Source organism: Cygnus olor, chromosome 20 (assembly GCF_009769625.2).
Source record: "Cygnus olor isolate bCygOlo1 chromosome 20, bCygOlo1.pri.v2, whole genome shotgun sequence".
NCBI classification, from domain to species: Eukaryota; Metazoa; Chordata; class Aves; order Anseriformes; family Anatidae; genus Cygnus; species Cygnus olor.
Genome location: NC_049188.1, coordinates 10138809 through 10163780, shown reverse-complemented (window position 1 = coordinate 10163780; position 24972 = coordinate 10138809). Strand labels below are relative to the sequence as shown.

Sequence of the window (24972 nt, the reverse complement as noted above, 5' to 3'; positions counted from 1 at the left end):
AGCTGGTCGTTTGGGATTTCTAAACCAAGGCCTTAAAAAGCACTGGAAAGGAACATAGGATGCAGTCCTGTGAGGACAAAGAGATAGACTAGATAATCCTAATAAGTATTTTTCATTTCTTATATATTTGATTCGATACTTCTAAATATAATTATGTGTAACAAAATATATGTATTCGAGGCTGCCTGTTTCTATTACAAACCACATCCATTACAAACTATATCATCTCGTATAAATTCTCTTTGCCTTCATTTTTTTCTCTTTTATGTAAATCACCTTTGGGGCTGGTATTTTCAACGTACTGTTTTTACACAGTGGAGTTGTTCTTATTAATTTTGAGCAAAACGCCTAAGATAAATTTTAATGCCAGAAGAGAAGAGCACTGTTTCACATCCGGACCCTCCCCACACTGGTTTTTATACAGGTATGCTCAAGGTGTGCCACCACGAGGCATGCCATGCCGTGCTGTGCCGTGCCATGCCGTGGTGCAGGTCCCGCGGGAAGGCCGAGCTCGGGCAGCTACATGTCCCTTAAGGACAGCAGCACCCAGCCTGGCTGCCTGCTGGCCGAAATCTTGTCACGGAAGGCAGGCAGTGGCTTCTCACAGACCCGTGTGCAGCAGGCCGGGGTGGCCTGAGGACCCTGCGGTCCGTATTTTGTGAACAGACGCGCTTGTGCTCACACCACCAGGCCTCACCTCCAGAGACATGGCGTCTGGGAGCAGGGCCAATGTGGGAACATCTCCCTTCCCGGTCCGTCCTGCCCAGGCCCAGATAACCCCAGCAGATCTTGACGCACGGCAGCAGGAGGAGGTGGTTAGGAGAGCTGAACAATTGTAGTTTTTCCTTCAGTCTGACCACGCCTGGCCTAAAGCATTGACATGCCGTGACTCCCAGTGCTGTCCCTTGTTCCACAGACATGTATGACCAAGTGCTGAAGTTTGGTGCCTACATCGTGGACGGCCTGCGGGAGTATCGGCAGCCCGTGCTCATTTACATCCCGCCGCAGGGGGAGCTGAGAGGGGGATCCTGGGCTGTGATGGACCCGACCATCAATCCTCGTCACATGGAGATGTACGCCGACAGGGAGAGCAGGTACGGCCGCTCTGTCCTCCCTCTAACCACCCGCTTTGAGGCACAGTTACCTGGCTGAGCGAGGAGCAGTCAGTGGAGTGTGCTCAGAAATGTGCTCTTCAGAACCCCTCAGCATTGTCCCGTCTATCAGACGGGCAGTTGGGTAGTGGCACTTTTTTAAGAAATAAAACTTGCATAAGTGAAGTTCTAGTTAACAGTGGTTCGGGATGTAGCGTTACAAGCAAACCCTGGGAAGCATGCTTTTAAAATATTTTTGAGAATCTCTAAAATACAGAGATACAGAATCATTTGGGGGAAAAAGCCAGCCCTGCCTGGTGTAGCTGTAGCAGCCAGGAGCAGGTTGAACTAGAAGGATGGCGTGAATATTGCCAGTTTTACTTGGAGCAGTCCGGAGGAGGAGCAGGTGGGCATGGGCTAGTTACAGAACTGAGCAGTGAAGCACCACGAGTGCTACAGAAAACAGAAGCAATGTTAGATTTTTGTTTTAAATGTATTTAATCTGGTCAGCCATAGGATGTGGAAATAACCAGGCAAATGGGAAATGAACTAACACCTGACAGTGCAAATAGCTTTATTGTGTCAGTGTCACCCCTCAGTGCTCAATTCCAGCGCTGTGCCTGGGCATATTCTCCTCCCAGAAGTAGGGGCAGATGAAACTTTTCTCTAGTACCTTCTGCACTGCTTGGAAGCACACCCCTGCACGTGCCACCTTTTTTCCCTATGGTGCAGCTGCCAGCAATTTTGCCCTGCTGAGGTGGTAGGAGTGGAGAGGATGTGCTGACAGCACCGGGGTGCATGCTTCCCTCGCTCTCTACTCCCGTCCCCTGCTTCTGCCCCGTACCTTTCTGGGATGCCAGCCGTGTGAGCTCGCCCCTTTGAGATCCAGGTGCAGCTTCCCAGCAGGTGGGATGCGAAGGACAGTGTGTGGCTGGCAGAGCTGTAGTTGGACTCTACTGGACCTGAGCTCCGGTAGCCAAGACAGAGATTATTTTGCAGACTCTGCCATCCTGGCCCTACACACCGTTGCATTCGCAATAATTCCCATTGCGGATGCTGCTCCACAGCCAGGACGCTGACCTCCCTCCTCCTTGTTCCTCCTGTCCTCACGGTTAAAGGCCGAAGGGATTTTATTTACCAAACCTACGTTTCAAATCACGTGCTCCTCTGTCTGTGACCTGGGAAGTGGGCAGATCTCTGATGGAGATGGTTGGTTAGTTGGTTTGTTTCTCAAAGCTTACCTACCTTTCAGAAGAGCTTCCTGGTCACAGCTTGAAAGAGACTGCCAAGAGCATTGCTTGTACTGGGCTGCAGTATGTGCTGTTGGACAGACATGGCTCTGTGAAGCCTCACGTGCATTTGTGGCTCTGGATAAATAATAGCTAAGATGCTTTCTCTTGTTCTCTCTTTCTCTTTGTTTTGTCTCCCTTCCCCCCTTCTCTTCTTTTTTTCTGCATTACTTTCTAGACAACGTTGAACCATTCCATTTTGTGTTTCCCCTTGTCCGATGACCTGAAAGTGCCTTTCTTTTCTCTTTTCCCGTCGCTGACCAGAGGAGGAATCCTGGAACCGGAGGGGACGGTGGAAATCAAATTCCGCAGGAAAGACCTGGTGAAGACAATGAGGCGAGTGGACCCCGTCTACATCCACCTGGCGGAGCGCCTCGGTACGTCTGCGCGGGGCGGTGGGCCGTTAGCTGGGCACTAATGGATGTGTTTATGGACCTTAAAAAGGGGCACTGAGGCATTTTATCAAATTCATGATAATTTTTATTTACTGTCATCTAACTTGGGAAGAAAACCAGATGAGACAAGCTGCACGGATGTACGTGAGAGAGAGAGGGTGTTTGTGTGCGTATAGCATACCTAGGGGCTGTGCAGTAATATAGAGAGTGTCTTTGTCAACTGAATTTTATTTATTTTTTTTAATTGATTGGGTCTTACAACAGACACTTAGTACAGTTGCTTGGCTCTAGTTTCCGTCTCAGGAATTTTTGGCCAAACCCTCAGCTGGTGTCATTTGGCACAATTAAGGATTTGGCCAAAGACATTTTTGGGCTGCTGGACTGTCACTGTGTGTCCGAGGTAGTTCTGAGTAATAAAGTCCGCTGCTTTTCAGTTTCAGGAAAAGAAATAAAAATATTCTTCACCTCTTCAGTAAAACATGGGGTGAATTGCAGTGCTCAGCAGCCAGTGTGTCGCTGCATGTGTTGTGTTATTGCTGTGCCTTTCATTCCAAACAATCCCAACCCCTGGTATGGACCCAACAGCCCAAAGTACAGAGCGTTCAGCAAAATGCACTTAATATCAGATGTGTGCTCTCCCAAGGGAATAGGCTCTTTAAATAGTTCTTTACTAGGTCTTACTATAAGAGTATCATCTTACAGAGCCTCTTTTTACTTCCAAAATTGACTACATTTTAGTAGTGGAGGAAGCATGCTACGTGGGTATGGTTTGAATTTATAAAGCCTTTTGGGATCCTTCAGGAGGAAAAGTGTTCTGCAAATGACTGATAAATTGTCTCTATTGCTGCAGTTATGTTTTATTATTTGGCTTTTTTTTTTTAATTTATGGCAGTGCAACAATTTATATACAAAACAAGCATTCTGATATGCCTTGGGAGGAGAATAATAATTGTGAAGGGTGCTTGGAGTGGTAAGAATCAGAGTGCTTGCTGAAAGTCAGGTTCTTCCTGATGTCTTTGATAGCATCAAAGACTTTTTTTCTCTTTTTGATAGTATTTTATAAATCTCTTTGTTTTCTCTCACCGTGCTGATTGCTTTCTGGGCAAGAAGCAGGCTAGCAGGTGTTTGGGTTTTGCAGACCAGCACGAGGCAGTGGTTTTATCTGAGTTCAAGTCTTGCTCGTGTGGGTTATAGTGTTAGGGAGAGTGGGCACAAGTACCCAGGTGGCTGTGTTGTTCTTCCCGTGTCTGTTTGTTGGAATGGAAAAAACATTTCAGTGCTTGTAGCTGCAGCAAGGAAGTTGTTTTCACAAAAACTCACCTTTGGCCCACGTTAGGCTCGGCAGAGTCCATTGGGAAGCAAACAGACGGTGCGGCGGCACCAGATGATGGGGCAGGTCCCGGTGGGCGTGCTGCTGGGCGCTTCCCCGCCAGTTTGAGGCTGCCACCCAACTGCTCCACGTCAGGTTTCCCCCCTCCACCTTCTGGGGGTGTTCTCCTGCACCTTGGCATCCCACACAGAAGAGCTGCCACTGAGTTGCGGGAGGCTTCTGGGGAAGAAGAATCCTGGTGTGTGCCTGGAGAAGGCAGCGCGCTGGCTTTCTGCTGCAGACCATGCAGAGGAACGGCACTGCGGCCAGAGTGCTGTTCCCGGGAGCATTTCCCTTCACCCTGCCACAGGCAGCAGTGGCTCTGCCGACCAACAGAGCAGCCTGCTGCCCCCACGGGAGGCTGGTGTCTTCTGTGGCACAGCGGCAGCACAAGTCCTGGCCCCAGAGCACAAAGCTGCTGGCAAGAAGGGCTCTTGGACTGCTCAAGTCCTGGAGCGGTGGAGGAAGTAGGAGAGCAGAGCAGCGTGAGCTTATTTTGAGCTTATTTATTGTTGTGTGCAGGGACCCTTAGCCCGGGCTGGGTGCAGGACGCCTGGGAGCAGCCTCCAGCCACACCGCGCAGGACCTCAAAAAATGGAGATGGGGAGAAGGAAGGGAAACAGTTTTGTGCCGGGAGTCTCAAAAATGCAAAGCCAGGAGACGTTGGGAGGCAGGAGCCTGTTCAAGGCTTTTTTCCTCTCCTCCTCTACAGAGTAATTACTCCCAGCAAACTCCATACACTTTAATTAAAATGACTGCAACACAAGAGCAAGTCACTTACAACTGTACATACAGAGAGCTCTAAAAGCTTCAGTCACTGATAAGCATCTCACTTAGATGGCTCGTAATTGCTCCCAACATCGGGCGATCATTGCTGTTGTTTTGCCACTAATTCCGTACCATAGCAGGAAAGCCAAGATTGCAGGACACAGTGAATTGCATAATTTTTTTTTTTTGCTGGTTTTCTTTCTGGCCAATTTAAAATTTGTCAAAGTCGGTCTTCTTCTGGATCACTGCCCTTTGATATTTCGCGCACTCCATTTGCCACAAACAAGCCGCAGGGCCGCAGTTCATGCTGACTCCAGCAGAAGCAGAGAAAGCTCCATTTATCTTACACTGCCTGCTGAATTCTTACTCATTAGCTGGGGGTTCACTGCCTCTCTTTAACCCCTGAATGGCTGTCATCCCTCCCCGGAGCTGCTGAATCGTGGGGAAGAGGGGGACACTCACAAGCATGTGCCTGGTGCGGAGGGGTGGGGAAGCGGCGACTTGCTCACTCGAGGCATCCCCAGCCACTGGCTTTCGACTACAGCGGGGGAGTGGGAGAGCAGGGAAGGCTGGCAGATATTGAATAATTTGACATAAATCTGTTCATTATCAATTCTCTGGCACTAGCGCCGAAATGTTTATTAGCCCCGTGTTTTATTAAAATGTCACTCAGAGCCGTGCTATTACGGAACAGCGAGCCGTGCCGAGCAAAGGGCAGGGGGAGAGGATGGCCCCTGTCCTGCCCACCACGCCGAGGAGGTGAGCAGCATGAGCAGCGATCCCCTGGAGACACGGGAACCGTGCGAGCTGCAGGCCGTCGTTGAGAAGAACATGGAGATTCAGTTTTATTTTGCTTATTTGTTACAATTAGAGTAAAGCAGTTAGGAGTGGAATAGGAATTAAGTTTGCCGTGCAGATCGCAGGCGTGTAATTTAGCAGTTGTGTGGGGTAACGTAGGCAGAAATTTGGTGGAATAGGAATAAAAGGAACGGCAAAATGGGTCCTGGTAGAGCAGGGCTGGATATCACGTTACCACATTTCTTCTGTCAGGTATTTATCATGGTAAAAGGGAATTATTTGTTCACCTGGCCGAGGGGATGCCAGTGTGAACATCCCCTTCAGCTGACGCCAGGAGAAGGTTGGTCGTGTGCTAGCACGCAACTCTAATTTTATTTGAAATGCCCCTTTTGTGTGCGTCCGTATGCGTTGTATGGAGCGCGTGGAGGGAGCACGCAGCTCCACGCCAGCAGCAGCACTCGCAGTTTTCCTGCACAAACACCGGTGCTGCAGACAGCCCTCACCTTCCCTGCGGGGGCGCAGGACCAGAAGCGAACCTGCATGGTGAGGATGTGGCTGCCAGTGCCCTGGGCTCAGCCCCATTTCCCAAGGGGCTGAGAGCTTCCATCCCGTGGCCCGTTTTGCTCCCAGCTTTAGCTCGGCAAGGTAGATTACAGTTCAAAAGTCCAGTAATTATTTTCTGGGGGGTGGGTTGTTGACTCGGTGTTGCAATTAATCAAAGCGCTGCTTGTTTTCTTGAGCAGCGACTAAGAAAAATGCTGCTGCTGCGATGCCATCTCTCATGGACGAATGCAGTCAGCACAGCTGTAACTTTTTGTCTTTTAGGCGATGCTGATTTTCAGGAACTGCTTCTGTGTGCAAGTGCTGCTGCATTTAAATTGTTGTTAATTCACAGTCATGAGTCTAGAAGAACAAGTGCTGATTTCTGCCAGCTCCTCCGTGAAAATTGGCATCTTCAGTATCCTCCCAGGAGGCTTGTCGATGATTCTCCCAAAATACAAATTTTTGGGAATTACTTACCTGCCACGCTTTGACCCTTTGCTCTGTTGCTAACTCGAGGCCTGAGGATCAAAGGGCTGGGAGGGACCAGGGCAGAACATCGCTCGGTGCAGCTCAACGAGGATATTTCAAGCCCGTGCCACGAGCATGTGTGACCTTCACTGCTATTTCATAGTGCACCTCTGTAACATAAATCCTCCTGAATATTTAGTGAAGCAATTACAAGCAGTCTCATTTAAAGAAACAAGCCACAATCCAAAAATGTCCGTCTCTCTGGGACGTGAGTGGCTCTCGGTGACCTTCCCTCTCCCCCTCGAGCAGTGCCCGGCCGGGAGCCGTGCTGGCCGGGCACCCTGGGGCCAGCACCTTCCTGCTGCCGTCGCTGCTTTCGTCGGCAGGAGCTGTGTTAATGGCGGAGGGAAGGAAGGTGAGATGCAGGCGGAGGGACTGGTGTTGCAGGTGTGGAAATCAGACGGGACAGTCATGACCAGCGTTAAAATTGACATGTAATTATGTCATCGGATGGCTCTGCTGGTGTTATTTGGAAAAAAGTCCCCGAATTTGCCTGTAATACTTGTACCATTGCACTAACCAATCACTGTTAATGCCCCTTTGTAGGCTGCAGAGCTAGCAGTGTTTATATTGCCTGGCTCTCGGCGTGAGGACCGCTGCAGATCGCCTGGGTCAGGGGCCTCGGTGCTGGGTGTCTGCCCAGATCCTCGAGGGCGTGTTTGAGGAAGAGGCAGGAAAACGGACGAGTAAATGCTTTGCCATGCTGAGGCTGTGTGCCGAGGGTGAGGGAGAAAATCCCACATTTTAACAGCTTCGAAACCATAAACCATCAAATTGATTCAGAAGCCGCCTGGCTTTCTGCAGTCAGAGGGAACCTACAATAACATTTCTTGAAGTCATTTTGTCTAACCTGTTAAACTGGTCATATTTAAAAAAAGCACTTTGCTACTAAACGTTATGGGAAGCCGTGATTCATGGGCCTGCTGAGCCATTTCCATCTGGCAGGGACTTTATTAAAGGCAGCGCGCCCGTCGCAGCGCTGGAGCTGCCACTGTGCACGGGGCGGGCGGGAGGGTGGTTACCCCGACGAGGTTTTTTGTTTAGTGGGGCACAAATCAAAATAGTTTAGGTGTTGCTTTCTCCACCGCGATGCTTGCCCTTAACTTTTGGAGAGGAGCATAAATTGACTGGGGACAGTCACGGGCTGCAGGAGCGGGAGGAAAGTGTTTGGGACCCGGGAGGCCAGATCGCACCGGCTGGGGACGGGGAGACCTCGGTGTCACACCTGGCAGACAGCAGAGACTGGCAGCTGGGGAAAGTTTTAGGTTAAATAATCCACATGGGTGGGTTTACACCGGGTTTTGTTGGTTTGACCAGCTGTGTTTGAGCGGAGGGCATCAGCAAGGACAGATCCCTCGCCTGTTGTTCATGAGGAGCTTTTGGAGGGTGAAGGGCATTTCGGCAAGACCCCTTTTCCCAGCAGGGTCCTGGACTTAGCTCCTCTGACCTCAGAAGGGGCTCGAAAAGACACAGTAGAATGAAGAGGTCTTGGTACGTTCCCCACGGTGGTTGGGCTTTTGGGGCTTTGCAGGTGCTGGAAGCAGGACAAGGCCGCTACCTGGCCCCTTCCGATGGTGCCGGTGGCTGCGATCCGCCCGGCGCCCTGTATAGCTGCAGACAACCTGGTGACTGCAGAGCAAAGCTCGATCCAAGACAAATGTGATATTTTATGGCACTTAGAGTGCCGTCTTAGGAAGTGTCCTGCGTTGCCTGCCAAGTTCGGAAGGTCGCACGTGTTCTTCCTTCCTTTGAATTGCCGTCACGTCTCACCTGCTGGCCCCACCCGCGTGCCGGAGCCCGCTCACTTCGCGTCTGCATTGCCAGGTGGTCGCTGCAGAGTGCTGCTCCCTTTGTTTCCCTATTGATTAGCGGCCGATCCATACCCGGAGGTCTATAATGTTCCTATGATTTAAACTTTAACAGTTTCATTAACTGTCCAGTACCTTTAGAGCAAAGGAATCCCATATTTTAACTCCCCTCATCTTGCCAGGGTAAGATTTGTGGAAGGAGACTTCTTTTCCCCAGAAATAAATAAATAAAGCCCCAGCTTTCTGAAAAACCCTGAGGCCTCAAGATCTGACTAGAAAAGAAAGAAAACCATTCCAAGATATTTAATTGTACAGGGGGCTTACAGGATTGATCGAGAGCTTAGCTTTTTACAATAGTCCAGTGAATAAGAAATGCTCCTGACAAACGATCGATGATGGGATAATCACTCTTTATCCCCCCTCCTCATTGTTACCTTCTTTCTTTCAGGAGAACAGGGTTCAGAAGTCAAAAATCTTTATAGACGCTGCTTTTAAATTAAGCAGAAAATAGACATTGACATATTTGTTAATCTCACCTAAATCATTACTGGGCCTGGCTGCTTTGACTGTACACCGTGTGCGTGGCGGAGAGGCCACAATACACGAGCGGTGCTGGCTTGGAACGGGGGGATGTAGGAACTTGCGGTTTAACGGGGATAAATACCTATAATTCTTTATTCTGAAGGCTGTAAGAGTAGCTGCTCTTAATTAAAACCTTCTTACTAGCACCTGAAAGGTGAGGCAACATTTGTATTGGTAGGTACGTAAAAACATTGCTTTGCCTGGAAGCAGCGGTGTGCGGCTGGCCTGGGACTTGGAAGTGTGTTGGGGTGTGTCCGTGTGTCTGTCCGTGCGTCTGTCTGCTGTTCCCACCTCCTCCGACGTGGAAGAGGAGCTCGGGGAGGACACAAGGTCCTGCTGTGTTTGTGGGCTGGGCAGCGACCGGCCGGCCGGACGACACGCCGCTGTGTGCGTGGCTTCACAGTGTCCATGGTCCTCGCTTAAACGAGCGGTGTGTGGGACATCGTTCTTTCTAGGAGTGAGTCCAGTAAATCTGTCACTTAATTGACGGCTCAACTCATTGGCATTTAAATGGAATGAGTTTCCGTGGTGAAACCTCCTTTGGAGCTCCTGCCTGAACGTTGCTGGCAGGGGAGCTGGGCTGGAGCACTTGGGTTTAACTCGAGGCTGCTTGGCATGGCTTCCAGCTGATGGGCTGGCATTCGTCCTGGCCAGTGCAGCCTGGGTTTTGCCTGAGTGCAGGAAGAGGAGAAACCTCCCTTCTCTCTCTGGACTGTCAGCAGCCGTTTGTACAGCCCTGGCTCTGACCTGCCCCTGACGTGTGGCTGTGCCTGTTGCAGGTACCCCTGAGCTGAGCCCTGCGGACCGAAAAGATCTGGAGACGAAGCTGAAGGAGCGGGAGGAGTTCCTGATCCCCATTTACCACCAGGTCGCCATGCAGTTTGCCGACTTGCACGACACACCCGGCCGGATGCAGGAGAAGGGTGCCATAACTGTGAGTGCCACGGAGCTCGCCCCGGGTCGGGGCAAGCTGCTGGGGGAGGCAGCAGGCTCAGAGGAACTTGGTGTCCTGTGGGGCTACAAACAAACCTCGTCCCCAGTGAGCTGGCTCAGACACGGGGGTCTGTGTATTTCTCCTGTGCGAGTGACATAACTGAGTGTGTCACGAGTGCACACCTTTCCTTCCTGTGGGAAGCAAGCCGTCTGTATTTCTCCGTGTAAATGTCCCTCGCTCATTTCTCTTTCTCCACCTATGTCTCGGGCAGGACATTCTAGACTGGAAAACTTCTCGTACCTTCTTCTACTGGAGGCTGAGACGTCTTCTTCTGGAGGACGTGGTCAAAAAGAAGATCCACGACGCCAACCCTGAGCTGACCGATGGGCAGATCCAGGCTATGCTGAGACGCTGGTTTGTGGAAGTCGAAGGGACGGTAAAGGTAAGAGAAAATGCAGCTTCACCAAGGCAGCAGTCTTTCTTGGGTGCGAGTTCAGTGAAGTGCTCCCAGGTGTTCCCGGTCATGAGCTGCTTTATGGGAACACTTTATATCAAGCCAGAAAAGCAAGTACACTCAGCTCAATAGGTTTTTCACAAGCACGTAGCACCACTGATATGAAAACCTGAGCATCTTGAAAAGACGAACAGCTGTCTCAGCAAAGCAAGGAAGGAGGCCCTAGGAAGGAGGCTGCGCAGAGGTGCTGCTGGCTGGTAGAACTGGCAGCAGGAATCCCAGCAGCCACAGGACACACTGTGCACGCCCCCCTGAACATCTCCGTCTCCATGTGTCTGCGCACAGCGTGCCTGAAATATCACTGCAGAGCTGCGAGCGCTCGCAGAGGCGGGGGGAACGAGCTCCCCCAGCTGTGGAGACCAGTCCCTGCGACCCTCGGGATCCTCTGTGTTGTGAAAGCAGGGTTGTTATTATTTTTTAATTATTCTTTTATACTGAATAATATCCTAAATCCTGCACTACCCACTGATGCTGGGAAGGGAGGAGGGGTTTGCTGTGCTGCAGTTCTGTCGGGCAGATGTTCCGTTCCTGCAGGGGGCGTTTCAGTCAGGTCTCGGGGCAGCAGCAAGGAGCCAAACCATGGAGCCATCCTGTCCTGCTGCTTGCCGAGCGGGCTGTGTCCCCGCTGTTCCTCTTCCTCGGGGTTGGCCTCACCTTCCTCCCCTTTCCCTGGGCCCTGAACTCAGCTCGCACGTGCCCGGCAGTCGGTGACCGTCACCACGTCCCAGCCCACAGGAGCCCCTGTGTCCCCCGGGCTGTGCAGGGCTTTAAGGCCACGTGGAGCCGTGTGCCATCAAAGGCAGGGGCACAAATTCGCTGCCAGATGTAACTGCTGTGGTTTGGGGATGGGGGGGTTGCCTCGGCACCATCCTCGTCTGATGGCTGTGTAGAGGATTTCTCTTTTAATTGCGCTCCAACTCTGAAGCTGGCAATCTCTGAAGAGCAATCTCTGTTGTGGCTCTTAGGTTGTTTTTGTCACAATCCTCCAATCTGAGTTCTTTATTTCATTTTATTTTATTTTATTTTTAAAGTCACAAACGCTCAGGGGTTCCAGAAAAAGGGGGGAAGTGCTCTCTGGAGGGCAGCAGGCTTTCCAAGGTAGTGTCTGAGCGTCTTTAAAAGCGGGCATCTCGTTAGCTAATACATTACACCAATCAAGGAGAGTTATCTTAAGCCACAATTAATCTGCTCCCTGGCATATGTTGATAGGAAAGCATCATGCTGTTTCTTAATTAAAAGCAAACGGATTAAAAATGATTAATAAGAGTATTAAATATTCTCCTAAAGTAAAAGCTTTGGGATTCTTGGGTAAATCTAGCTTTACGCAGGTCTGCAACCGTAAGGCAGCTTCTTGGTGTTTTTTTCCCTTCCCTGAAATCTTCCTAAGTGCCCTACTTTGTATGCAGGGAGCATTGCTGGCATGTCTAGGGGCAGAAGCAAGGAGGAAAAACTAACGAGTTTAAAATAATAAGAGAAAAAAACAATGAAATAAGCAAAATCTTGAGCCTGACATGACATCACCGTTTTAAGACAGTCATATACATAATTTGTAAGAAAAAAAAACCAAACACCTGGTGGGAGTGTCGGGCCAGAGTCTCAGCCTGGTACCCGTGTAGCATCTTCCTGCTGAAAAGGACGCATCCTGCCTCACGGGGGGCAGCCTGCGGGGACCGCCTGTCTCCCTGCCGGGCCCTGTGCCATGAGGCGGCTGCTGCTGCTGCTGCTGCCAGATCGCTGCGAGCACCAGGCTCGGCCTCTGCTTCAGCCGGTACCTCTGCAGCACGTCGGGCAGGACCCGCGCCGGGGCTGGAGCAGGGTCTGCGCGAAGGCCCCTCGCCACGGCACAGGAGCTCCCCGCAGGTGTAGCAGCAGCTTTGTCAGCACCAAGCGAGCGTTTCTTGTGAGAGTCCTGGGAAGGAGGGAAAAAAAGTTCCTGGACTATGGGAACTGGTAATTAAGTACATAGATAAAAGGTCAGCAGCGAGGGGGTGATAATTAAACAACGGGTCATTAGTGCCAATGCCGTCTTTCTCCGGTATTGGCAAGGCCGAGGGTAATCAGCTGTGGGGTGCTGGTGGGACGGCCACAGGATTTCCTGCAGTGAAAGCGTTTTGCTGGCTTGCTGCTGCCGCCCCAAGGGTGCCCCGGGCTTTCACAGGCGCTCTGACCTCCTGTGCTGAGGCTTCACCTTCGGGTGCAAACGTCCATCGTGTGCCACCAGCTCCCTGCCCTGGCGGCTGGCAGGACCGAGCGCGGTGCAGGGCGGCTGCCCGCTCTGCTCAGCCAGGCCCAGAGCCACCTCCTGAATTACCGCACCGAGCTCATTGTCATTCTGACTTTGACTTCGTTAGTGATAACAGAGAAGGATAGTGCACCTTTAAATGACGAGCTTTGTGTTTAATTACCCAAATAAAATGACATAAATATGAATGAGTGCTAATGGTGGTACTTGCTTTTCCGGAAACCATTAACAAAACGATTCTTAAATGATTTGTAAAGAAAATGAGAGGAGAAGAGAGGAGCGAGAAGGCTATTAGGCATCTAACACACTCCTGAATTATTATGTAGTCAGCTACCTAGCAAATATCAGGTGAAATGATCTTGCAAAATTAAAAATGGGTTTTGTTGCCAAGGCCTCTCGGGGCTGCGGACGCAGCGACCTCCTTCAGGAAGGGCTGTGGGTGTCCGGGCTGGGTCGTGGATCCCGCGTGCTGCTGTGCGCTGACACCGCCTCAGCCTCCAGGTGGTGGGGGCTTGGGTCCTGGGACAGCTCAGCACCAGGAGAGGCCCTGCTCAGCTGTGCCCCCGGCCCACCCTGCCCTCCCCGCGGGGCATCTGGCTGTGGCCTTTCAGAATCTGGCTTCTTGGTGGGGACAGCTCAGGGGCATCCCTCGCAGCTCAGGCAGCGATTCGGTGGTAGCCACTGGAAGCTGTGCTGCCTCCGTGGCTCCTCCACGTAGCTCCGTGGTGCCACGTTTACAGGAGGAGATGCAGAAGAAATGAATCGTCTTGTGACTTTAGCTAGTTGGTAGTTGTGCTTATAAAAGCCAAGCACTGGAAAAACCACCGAGGGCTGTCCCAAGGCTGCCAGTAATTGGGTTAACTTCCAGGAGCGGCACATGGGGAGCGGGTGCCTGCAGTCAGCAGTGGGCCCACGGGACTTGAGGCGGGCGCTGGGACCCGCGGTGACACTTGTGGTTTGTTCACAGGCGTACCTGTGGGACAGTAACAAGGACCTGGTGGAGTGGCTGGAAAAGCAGCTAACGGAAGAGGAAGGCATTCGCTCTGTTGTAGATGAAAACATCAAGTACATCTCCAGGGACTACATCCTCAAGCAGATAAGGGGGTAAGCCAACCGTGCGGCCCGGCACCGCTGCGGGAGCTACTGTGAATTTTTTTGTACAAAATCTACATCTTGTGGACTCTGCCTGGTCTGGAGAGCTCCTGCCAGGGCGGGTGCGTTGAGCAAAATGAGCGGAGCAAATGAGCAAAAAGACACCAGAGCGGGGCTCTACTCCAGCAGCGCCCAAACCTCCCTGGCCATGCTCTGCCCTTCCCTAAAACGAGAGCCGTGAAGATCCAGGGCACAGAAATTTCACTGCTAATGTGTCTTTCTCCATTTGAGACAGATAATGGAAAATTATTCGTTGGTAGGAGGTCACATATTTTGGAGGGCCACATACTGCGTGAAGCAAGGAGAGAAAGCAAATCTCTGAGCTGTGCTACTGCCGTCAAAGTGGGGCATTGACCACACACGGCCAGAAAACCCTTAGTTTTCATCCCTTTATTTTTTCCAGCCCTAGCCTTTGCAGACAAGCTAGCTGCTTCTGTGCTCAGTGTCGTAAAATGCCCAGTTCCTTTTGATTATTGCTCAGAGCTATAGCAAATAAACCCCCTGATACTAACACATCGGCAGACAATCCATCCCTCCTGCCTGTCCGAGTTACTGTTCGCGTTTGCAGACACTCATCCTGCCTCGTGAGCCAAACACTGCTAGACCTGAAGAGATCTAATTTTGATAATTTTTATGTCTTAGACTGGAGGTCTCTCAGCTTTGCCTCCTGGAGTGCAGAGCCGGAGGGAACCGACCTGGTGCGGTTCCTGCGGTTTGCCTGTCCCTCTGGCTAGGCACGACATCCCATGCACGCATTTCCATCGGGCTCTCCACCCGTGCTGCAGTAGGCAGGGCTCCTGACGTCTGGGAGGGGGCGATGGGAGCGTCCTCGGCAGCCTCTGAATGTGCTGCTGGTGGCACCAGGGCTCGCTCCTGCCCTCCCCACACCTCCCCTGCTGCCCTGGGTGGGCCCAGCCCAGCCCCATGGGGATTTCAGCCTCTGCACATACGAGCTCTGCCACCAGCGCATTGATCGGCGCGAAGGCCCTCGGAGCCCGCACGGCTCGCAGTCAGTTAACACAAGTGCCTGCTGCCGCGGCCACTCTCTCTTAAAGACCCCATATTTCAGTCCTCCCTGACGGGGAGCTGTCGGACGCGCTCCGGTGCGAGGGCCAGGGCTGCCGTCACTTAACTCTCGCCTCTTTCCAGCCTGGTCCAGGCCAACCCGGAGGTTGCCATGGATTCGATCGTGCACATGACCCAGCATATATCACCCACCCAGCGAGCGGAGATCGTGCGGATCCTCTCCACAATGGACTCGCCTTCTTCAACGTAAGAGCATCGATTTCCCGTACTCCCCCCTGCCCGGTACAGTGGAGGAAAAAAAAAAAAAAAAAGCTCAGAATTGCCCTTTGTCTGCTCGACTGCGACCACTGTACCGAGACGGGGAGGCTCAGGGAAATGCTGGAAGAGTGACATTTTTATTTTTTCAAATCAGACTGACCAGAGGAAGTGTGTTCTTTGGCCACAGACACGAGGAAAATGTATAAACACAAGCGCCTGCGGAATTGAGTTACAGCTGTCTAACTGTACCTTATTTATTTAACAAAGTGTGACTGGACCAATGCATCAGTTAGCTGTTCGACAAAACCACAGCCAGGCAATGACGGGTACGCTGGTACCGTGAGGTCTTGGCATAGCCCAGCAGGGGCTGAGTACGCCCCTGTTCCCCTGCCCGCTTCTCTCATCACACCCGGCCTGGCAGCGGCCGCGGGGTGCTGCCACGTGCCAACGTTACACCCCTGACACCCCACGGGGGCATTCGCTGCGGGCTGAGGCAAGGCAGGACCCTCGGGTGCAGGTGAGAGCCCCCCCTTGTCCCTGGAGCTGGGAAATGCTCCTGTGTGGTGTTGTGTGCGCGAGTGGCATCCGCCACCGAGTCAGCCCTCTTGTCTCTGTCAGCCAGTGCGATTTTTATTCCAGACGTCTGTCTTGTTACTCAGTAGTAGAACAGCATTTAAAGCCGCATGGCCAGTGCTGTGCCTGAGGCTCCTGGGCTTCCCAGGGCTGCTCCCCAATGGGGGAAGCGGCAGGGCAGGGCTTTGCGGGCTCCAGCTCTTTGCCTTTGTGCCTGATTCTTTTAGAACGGGTCACTAAGGTGTGTGAGAAGCCCTTCTAGGAGGAGATAAAAGAGGAGACCAAAACACAGCTGTTCAGCCATTTCTGCTCTGCCTTCCCTACTCGTTTTGAGGGATAACACACACGGGGCAGCCCCACTTCTGCATATACTTCATCTAAGTGCTAATTCCTTTCATATGAGTAGGCAGCCAAAGCAAAAAGCAGATACGTAAGGGAGTGGAAGGGACAGAGTCAAACACACAATGGGGTTAGAACTGCAAAAGGAAAATTCGGTTGAAGGCACCTGAGCAGCTTTTCTCCCGTGCCCATCCCTGCCCCAGAGCTGACTTGAGCGCTGGCCGCACCACCTGGGTCGCCCTCATGGGCAGCTGGGGAAGGGGCTCAGATCCTTCACACGAGACAGAAATATTAAAAAGAAGTTACTTTTTGGTCATCACGTTCTTTAGCACCAGCTGGCACGTTCACCTGTTCCAGTGGTCACTGTGCAGCCAGAACGGTCCGCAGTTGGTCCACAGTCGCTGTTGGGCAGGGAAGTGCGGAGCCACCCGGGGCCAGGCTGCCCACCGAGACTGCCCCGGGGCCTTTGCCAATCTCGACACTTTTTTATTTTCAAGGGCCTCCTGACCATAATAAAAGATCAGGTATGCAGGAAGTCTGTAAAAAGTAATGTTGGAGAGCTTACACCAATGATTGTCTTAAAAGTATTTCAGATTTTACAAATCCACTTTTAGTATTGCACGAATCAGAAGGGATGTTTTTATGAGAATTAATTACAGTGCCAGTGCCTCACACCTGTGCTCTTTCCTTCCGAGCTGCAGCGCACCCCTTCTGCGCATGGGGTGCGAGAGCTCTTGCAAAATCAAGGTGCAGCACCGTGGGTGGCTGTTCTCCTCCCCAGAGAGCACAGCAGCATGGCCCATGGTGCCTGGAGTCATCTGAAGGACTAGCCTCGTCTTAATAGTTTAGAACCCTAATTTGATTTCAAAGACTCTTTTTTTCCACTAGAGCCCCCCGAACAACCCCCTAAAGATGCTTTTACTTAGGCCAACCTGGGCTGCAGCAGGACACGAAGGACAGACAGAGAATGTCTCAGCCAGGCAGGACTGCTCGGGGTGGGCGAGCGCAGTGCACGGACATCTCGTTGGGCTCCTCCGCTGTCACCAGCATTTCCTTCGTGGTGTTGTCGCAGACCGGTCCATTGCCGTGGTGTCTGCAGGTATCAGTGGGAAATGTCCTGGTGCCCACAGCTCCGTTCCCCGTGCCTGGGGGGAGCTGCAGCTGCCAAAGCCTGGGCAAGAGCAGAGCCTCTCTAGCTCAGCGTTACAGGCACTGGGGCAGGCTCGACTTAATTTGGGGGTAAAGTAGCTCCAAAAAAAAACCAGCCAGTAGTTAGCATTGGAGCTGGTTGGAAGTTGAAGCCTGGCTCTAGCCCTGGGAGCACTGTGGAGGTCCAGGAGCGCGGTGCCAGCGGATGTCGCGGGGTGCTGCAGGCGTGTGGGGCAGTGCCCGAAGCGAGCCGGGCGGCGAGGCAGGCGCTGCGGGGAAACCACCCTCGGTACATACAGTTCTTGCTGGTGCTGAAGTACTTCACTTACCTCAATTTCTTTTAATAAAAAGAATGAATTACATCTCTCTCTGTTGCCAGGAGTGAAAAGTCTGTCACCCCTCATCCCGAGCACCCCTCGGGGAGCTCCGCTTTTCCTTAGGGAAGGAGCAGGGAGGTTTTACGCAGCACCTCCCGAAGGGGCCCGGTGGCTGCCCATGCCGGGAGGACGGAGCCGAGGCACCGCTTGGTCTCGGCTGTGCCCCCAGCCTGTTCTGCACGAGCTCCTCATGAGACTGTGCCTGGCAGGCCCCTGTTGCCCCTTGTTCACACTCGTTGTCACACCTCTGGAGGTGACTGGAATAAACCTTTTGGGATTTAACAACACGGGTGCCGGCAGGAGGAGCAGCTCCTCTCCACCGAGTGCTCTGCTCTGGGCCCTGCTCTGGGCCTAGCTCCCAGCCCGCAGCTGCTGCCCCAGCGAGCCGTTAGCAGTTGTGCCCCCTCCCCAGCTGTATTTTCCTCTTTAATGTTCGACTGAAACAAGCGAGCAGGGAAAGCCCAGCGGCAGCGAGCCTTTGAGGGTGCCACAGAAGTCCCCTGAGCCCTCTCCCGGAGGTGTCACAGGGGCAGGGCCGTGCTCAGCGGGAGCCCCATGGAAATTTCACTGCCAGGACCTCAGCTGTAGGGCTGTCCCCGGCTGACCCCGGAGCGGTGTACCAGCACCTTTCCAAAGTTCCCTCTATTGAAGGTTAGCTTTGGGGTGTGACGTGTCAAACCAGACGATGTTAGCCAAGAAAACCCCAGCCGTTAGTCTCATGCGTTTCTCAAAGCAGAGTCCTGATGAGCAAAAGCACAAATCACCTTAACAAACATCATACAATTTGGATGGGGGGGACCCTATTGAACTCTAGAAATGCATTTAAAACTCTTTAGCCTAAAATATCTACATATTAAAATGCCAAGAAAAGAAGTACCAAAGCTGTAAGCTCTCAAAAGCCCGAGATCAAAGTGCCATCATCTTTTTATGTAAACCTTTTGTTGCATCAACAGTCTTAAGAGGGATGAGAGACATCAAAATAAAAACTGAGACAAACTGTGGCTTTGTAGCTGTTTTTTGTTTTAGTCTCTTCTCTCAATTTGGGCCATGAAATAGGTCAGCTCCATTACTGATCAGCCTTCCCACAAATATTTAAAACAAATTGAATTGCACACCCAATACCCATCACAATTACGCCAGGCACAATAACTAAATTAGCAATTCAACAAAATAATTGGAAATGCGATTCTCTCTATTCCACAGCCTCCCTCAGGGGTTTGGCCGATCTATGGGGGGAAAACTCTGCTTTACTAATTCTGCAGCTAATTAGAGACACACTTGTAAATGAAGTTGTTTGTCTGAAAGTTGAAATTCTTTTGCTATTGTGGGGTTCGGGGGTGGGGGGGGTATACAGAGCCCCTCCATCCGTCCCCCCGCCAGTCATACGCGTAATTCCCACATACACCGACTCGCTGTGCAATGTTTTGCAAAGGTGTAATGCCCGTTTGTGTAGGTACTAATTAGCAGCTGTATCATGAATTAATATAGAATTAATATTCCGTTGGGGGGGAGGGAGGTCTCGCTTGCTGTTAAATGGCAGCACTGAGCTTTAGGAAAACTTGGTGGAGAGCACCCTGGTTATCTGCGCCCGTGTGACTCAGCGCCCGAAGCTCTTGTCCATGCCACAGCCCCGCGGGCCCACCAGGCGCCATCGCTACGAGCCCACCACTGCTGCTGCCGGGCCAGCAGCACCTGCCCCAGTTCTGGGGTTACTGGGGGCGGACAGCACCATGCACAGCTCCAGCCCTGGCCCAGGCTGTGCGCCCCGGAGCGGTGCACAGCACCCAGGAGGACAGCGGGATGCGGGGCACAGCCGGGGCTGGGTGCAGGCACATCACACCGGCCATGGTCCCATGGGTTGCTGCTCGGGGATGTCACGGGCTGTGCATTCTGCTGCAGCACGCTCACATCCAGGCAGCGAGAGCGTTTCTGTGCCCGGACCCCAGCGCTGCCCTTAGCAGCAAGGTCAGCGGAGGAAACGGGGCCCTGGCAGGCTGAAGCTGCCGGCCCAGGTTCTCCCCACGTCTCACACTGCCCAGGTTGGGGGGGGGGGCGGTGGGTAGCGGGGAGAAAAGCCTGCTTAAACACTGATAAGTGAATTCAAAAGCATGCTTAGCAGGGCTTTGACTCTTATCTCTTCAAACAATACGAATGAGAAGTTATCACATTTAAAGTGTCTCATATTACCCTTTTAACATTACATCCAGCTCTCCAAAAATAAAAAATAATATTTAAAAAAAAATAAAATTAAATTGCCCTGGTGCTACAACGTTAAAGGACACAGAAGTCAAACTGGAAAGGCGTGTTACAGCCTGCAGAATGTGCAGTCAGCGCCCCGAGCCCAAGCCACAAATAGAGGCCAGACAACTTGCCAGCACAGCAAACCCCAAAGTAGGGTAGGGGCATGGTGCTTTCTGTTAACCATCCTTAATGCTTGCTCTGACAGTGCAAGCAGCATGAAACCATTCCACCGACACAAACTTTGGAAGCAGCCAATTTACTCCCCTTGATGCCTTTCAGAATTGCGGTTATTAAACCATGAGATTTTAATGATGTTAGACGACCACACAGCTTTGCTGCTGCTCAGAAAATAAGTGCAGGTAACGTTAACGGGTGGGGAGACAGAGCTCGACACCGTGTGTGGGTTGTGCCAGGCTGGGAAAGGGAAGCGGCGCACGCAGCCCGGCTGCTTTCCACCCACTGCCAGGGAATTTATGGGGAGGACATCTCCAGGAGTTGCCTTGGGGTGGTCGCACCCTGAGGATGGTAACAGCTGGAGAGCACCAGCCCGCTGACGGGCTTTGTGTGAAACTAAACGACCTTGCTCACTCATGAGCATGGGACTGCTCAGCACAGGCCGAGCCAAATCCGCTGCTCCCTGCACCTTTGGGTGGCTCTCACGGCAGCAACTATGGGGAGTCGCACCGCTGCGGGGCTCTCTGCTGGAGGTAAGGCCGTCAGGGGCATCCTGAGATAGAAAGGGCAGCAGAAAGGAGCCAGTGGTGACATTTAGTGAGCTTCTGCCTGGCAAATTTTGAGCGGGGAGCTGCGAGATGGAGATGGGGCTGGAGAAATCAATGCGCTTCCCTGAGAGCTGCAGCTACTGCCTCGCTGCAAGTGAACATAAAGATTTATCCACCCGTGATACATATGTTTGCCACACAAAGTCAATACTCACCTTGCACTTATTTTCTAAATACAAGAAAAATGGTACATTTTCCCACCGGGCGGGGAGGGAAAAGGCAGCGCAAAGCCCGGGGGGGGGGGGGGGGGGGGGGGGGGGGGCACAGGCACGAGGCCACGCAGCACCCTCGGACCCTCCTTTTAGAGGAGGGGAGCTGGGTTTAGCGCTGGCATGGCGCTTTTTCAAAAAGGTCACCAAACACTCAGCTTAATGCCCCCCCCACCCCCCCCAAAGGAAATGTTTCTGTTCCTGGTCCTCTCGCAGCACCCCGCGTGGGGTTGGTCACGGGCTACTTTTCGTGCAGGGTGGTGGCATTTAGCCACACTGCAGCCATACAGACACGCACCTTGCTTCTGCTTTTAAACGCAGGCAGTCCCACGGCAAGCACCGCTCGAGCCACGTCCCTGCAGGTGAGTTGGTTCTCCCCTGGTGTGGCAGATGCTGCTCCGTCCAGCACGTAACGTGTCAGGCAGCTATTTACGGGAAACAGGTGACTAGAAAGCAGACTTAAATCTGTAATGAAAAAGTGTAAAAGTGATTAATTAATTTCAGGTGTGCAGACAGCTCTGGGGACACGATGAAGAGCAACAATGCAGCTACAGAGAAAGTGTTTCAATGGGACAAAAAAAAAAAAAAAAAAAGCTACAAGCACTTTGCAACAGGCCCTGGTTCGAGCAAAGGCAGGCGCTGGGAGCAGCTGGAGCTCCCCTGGCCGGCTGGCACTGCGAGGGGTGCTAAATTTTAGTTTAAAAATTAATTTAAAAATTAATTTAGCTGCCCCCTGAAAAGCTTGCAAGTGTATTTCCTGACGCAGGAAGAAAGAATACTTGTCTTACTCGGGAGCTCAAAAATGGGGCTTTCCAGCTGGTGACCGAAAATGTAAATAGTTCTGCGAGCCTTTGCATTTCGTGAGGTACCCTGGGTCATCACGGCAGCACCCACCGCTCGGGCACACTGGGGCAGCAGCTCAGCACCACAGTACCGTGCCCACAGCACCGTGCGGAGACACGAGGGCCGTGTGGCTTTTGTGTGTCACCACCAGGCCCTGGGGAGAGGGCTCACGGCTCCAGCGCAGTGACACCAAAGCCTCTGGTTAAATAACATCTTGCTGCCGGGCCCGAGAGGACCCGCAGCTGCCGGTGCCTTTTCTGCACTGATCAGACGTGGACAATCAGTTTACAAAGCATTTTAATTAGAGCACACAAAACACCAAGCAAAGACAGTAGAGTTCATGTGGTCACAAGCAGTGGCCAGCTCATTATACATATATCTGCACATATTATTTACGCAAGATAACCTCCATTTCAGATTGATCACAGCAGGCTAATAAATTCCCCTTACAGGGATTAATTTCCAGCTTCTGACCTTCGGATATAAAAACCCCACAAAAAGCCCCGAGTGAGCTCCTCTGGCCAGCTTTACATTTGTGCTGGCATCTTTCAAAAGTGTGTCATGGTGATGGTGAAGACAGGAGGGCTCAGTCATGATCAGCAGAAATAATTAAGCGTACAGGATCAATGATGGACTGAAAAATCCACCAATATGTTCTAATTGCAGAAATATCCCCAGATGTGTCCCCATGTTGCACTCATCGTGAGTCAGCCGATGTCCAGGTCTGCAGCGCGTTTGTTCAGAAATTGGCGTGTGGACGGGGAGCGCTGGCTGTCTGCAAGGGAGAGCACCTTTTCTCTGTTTTAAGGCCATGTTAATTATGTAAATGACATTTAAATCCTCTTGACTCGGTGAAAATAAAGTCACACATTCCAGATATGCAGCAACGAACAGAACTGAATGCTTCAATAAAAACCCACCAATCCCCAAAATAAAATCTCAGAGGATTTAATACGAACGTGGGTGACCTGATTGCAGGAGGGGCTGGTGATCCCTGCTGGTCTGAACAGTGTGTCCCTCCCCCCGGCAGAACAATTCGCCTGTGCCGAGCAGATTGCAAAATCAAGGTCAGGAATTTAAAAGGAATAGTTGAAAACAGATCGTCTTTGGGAGGAGGCAGAGTTCATTTTAAAGGTGGGGGGAGGCATTTAGCCAAACCAAACGTCTGCCCCACACTCTTTCTGAACCTGCGTGTTTCAGCAGTGACTGTGTTTGATGGTCCCTCGGTGAGGTTTTTGGGAACGAACCAGCAGCTGGAGACACCCTGCTCTGGGGGCTCTTGAGGCAGGGGGTGCAGAGCCTGCAGGTGTGCTCGGTCCTGATGCGAAGGCCGGGTGCTAATTCTGCTCAGGTTCTTCAGGACGCGTGATTTTTCCAAACAGCGACCGATAGAGCTCCGTCCTAGGGAAAGGAGGGAGGAGGAGGGGGAAAAGTTACTTTCCAAGGTCAAACTGGTAGCAAGAGGCTGCCACCAAACCCACTTGCTCCTTAAAATGAAAAGGCCTTGTGTAATTAAAAATGCATTCAACAATCTTTATTAATACATGCAATATTATTAATACAAGCAAAGGGAAGACCTTGCATGAGACTAATCACACACAGTACAGAAATATGTAAATATTTCAGTGTGGCTGGATACCGTATCTCTGGAGAATGAGGTTTTCTATAAGTTTGCCCTTTACAGATAGGCTCTTCAAGTAAGAAAACAAGATTGAATATTTTAATAGGATGTATGAGACCGCAGAGCCATAAGGAGGATTCAATCAGACAGTCTTCATGGGACTATAATTTAGTTTTCATACATTTTCTTGGACTTGACGGTACTTGAAAAACAATGAAAATGACCCAGCAACAAGAGTCCAATTAATATCACATATGCAGCAACTGTGATAACAGGAGCAAGTTAAAAAAAAAAATAAAAAAAAATAAAGTGGGCTGGTGTTATGTATTTATTTTTAATTTAAAACCAAAGTAACCTGAGAAGAGAGCAGGGAAAAGGAGAGAGCATTTTTATAACTCGCACATTTCTGGAAATCAAGGCAGACCACAGGAGAGCATTATTTCCTACGGACGCTCTTTCTAAAGGCACAGCCTGTTGTACGATGCCACGCAGCAGTGTTGGCGGTGCTGCGGATGGGATTTCTTTCCTTCTGAGCTCTGCGACAGCCACGGGGTTATTGGAGCAACAATCCCAGTGATCTGCTCGCTGGGGGCCCCACGTCAGTGGTTTGTCAGGGCCAGCACCCAGGAAAGCTGCTGCAGCAGCCGGCCGAACTGTCAGCATTCCTCTGGGACAGGCAGACAAAGGCGACTTCTCCTCTGCTCAGCAATGATTACAGCGTGGCCTCAAAGGATGAAATTCAGCCCTGCCAGAGACGCCGTGGTTCTGGCTGCCTCCTCAATTAAGATCACAACAGGGCTCGTTGGCGACCACTCGAGCTGGGGGCTGTTTTACTGCCTGGCTCCTTTAGAAATCAATAAAAGATGGCAACTGGCTTGAAAAGTGTCTCCTTCTTGCGGACACTTCCACTGGCGAGAGCTACCTGTCAGCCTCGGTGAAGGAAGGAACTCCTCAGCTGCAGTGAAAGGCCAGCCACTAATCCTGGGGGACGCGGAGCAAAGTGCCGGTGCCAGCAGCACGGGGCTGGGCACATGCGCACAGCTCGCCACGGCAAAACCACCCTAATTCACTGGGCCACATCTCTTAAATTAATTTTAATTTAGAACCTAATTAACCAATCAGCAGCTCTACCCTCAGAAAATGAAGGTGGTGAGGGATGTGGTGTCCTCACCTAACGAAACGGGTGGCTCCATGTTCTGTGTGCAGGGCCCAGCCCCGACCATGGAGCCGTAACTGGAGTTTCTGTGTTAAATCGAGAGTGTGCACGCAATTTTTGGCAAGTTTAATGCAAAAGCAAAAGCAAACCACTTCTAGAAAACAGAGCTGATGTTTGAAAAGCTGCTCTGAGCGCAGGAGAGGAAGGTGGTAGGAGTCAGGTGTTGTACATGGCAGCTGAATTGCACCGAGTGCCCAAAATCGAACGCTCGGGGACAAACGATGTCTCTCACTCCTCTGGAGATGCCAGAAACCGTGCTCAGGTGCGACAGCCCCGTGCTGCTGTGCGGTCCCGTGGAGGCTTCAGCTCCAAGCCGTCCTGGGCT

The 24972-nt window shown here is 51.7% G+C and overlaps 2 protein-coding genes across 13 annotated transcripts in view; one reads left to right on the top strand and one right to left on the bottom strand.

The window, feature by feature from the left end:
- The window catches only part of ACACA (acetyl-CoA carboxylase alpha), a 135164-nt gene extending 117444 nt beyond the window's left edge, over positions 1-17720 (top strand). For all 11 annotated transcript variants that reach the window (XM_040532346.1, XM_040532347.1, XM_040532349.1 and 8 more), the window contains 6 exons: positions 917-1094; positions 2645-2757; positions 9951-10105; positions 10377-10547; positions 13829-13965; positions 15163-17720. In XM_040532346.1, the coding sequence (XP_040388280.1) occupies positions 917-1094; positions 2645-2757; positions 9951-10105; positions 10377-10547; positions 13829-13965; positions 15163-15289 (881 nt within the window). In that variant the 3' untranslated portion in view covers positions 15290-17720. The remainder of the gene's footprint in view (positions 1-916; positions 1095-2644; positions 2758-9950; positions 10106-10376; positions 10548-13828; positions 13966-15162) is intronic.
- Positions 17721-21018: 3298 nt separating this feature from the next.
- The window catches only part of AATF (apoptosis antagonizing transcription factor), a 53620-nt gene continuing 49666 nt past the window's right edge, over positions 21019-24972 (bottom strand). Inside the window, exons 12-13 of one of the 2 annotated variants that reach the window (XR_005813945.1) lie at positions 23058-23211; positions 21019-21432 (exon numbers count right to left, since the gene is read on the bottom strand). Coding sequence is in view for 1 of the 2 variants with exons in the window: in XM_040532366.1 (XP_040388300.1) it covers positions 23148-23211 (64 nt within the window). In the remaining variant the exon portion in view is untranslated. Of the gene's footprint in view, positions 21433-22090; positions 23212-24972 lie in introns of those variants that run through there. The other variant, XM_040532366.1, reaches the window with a different exon arrangement.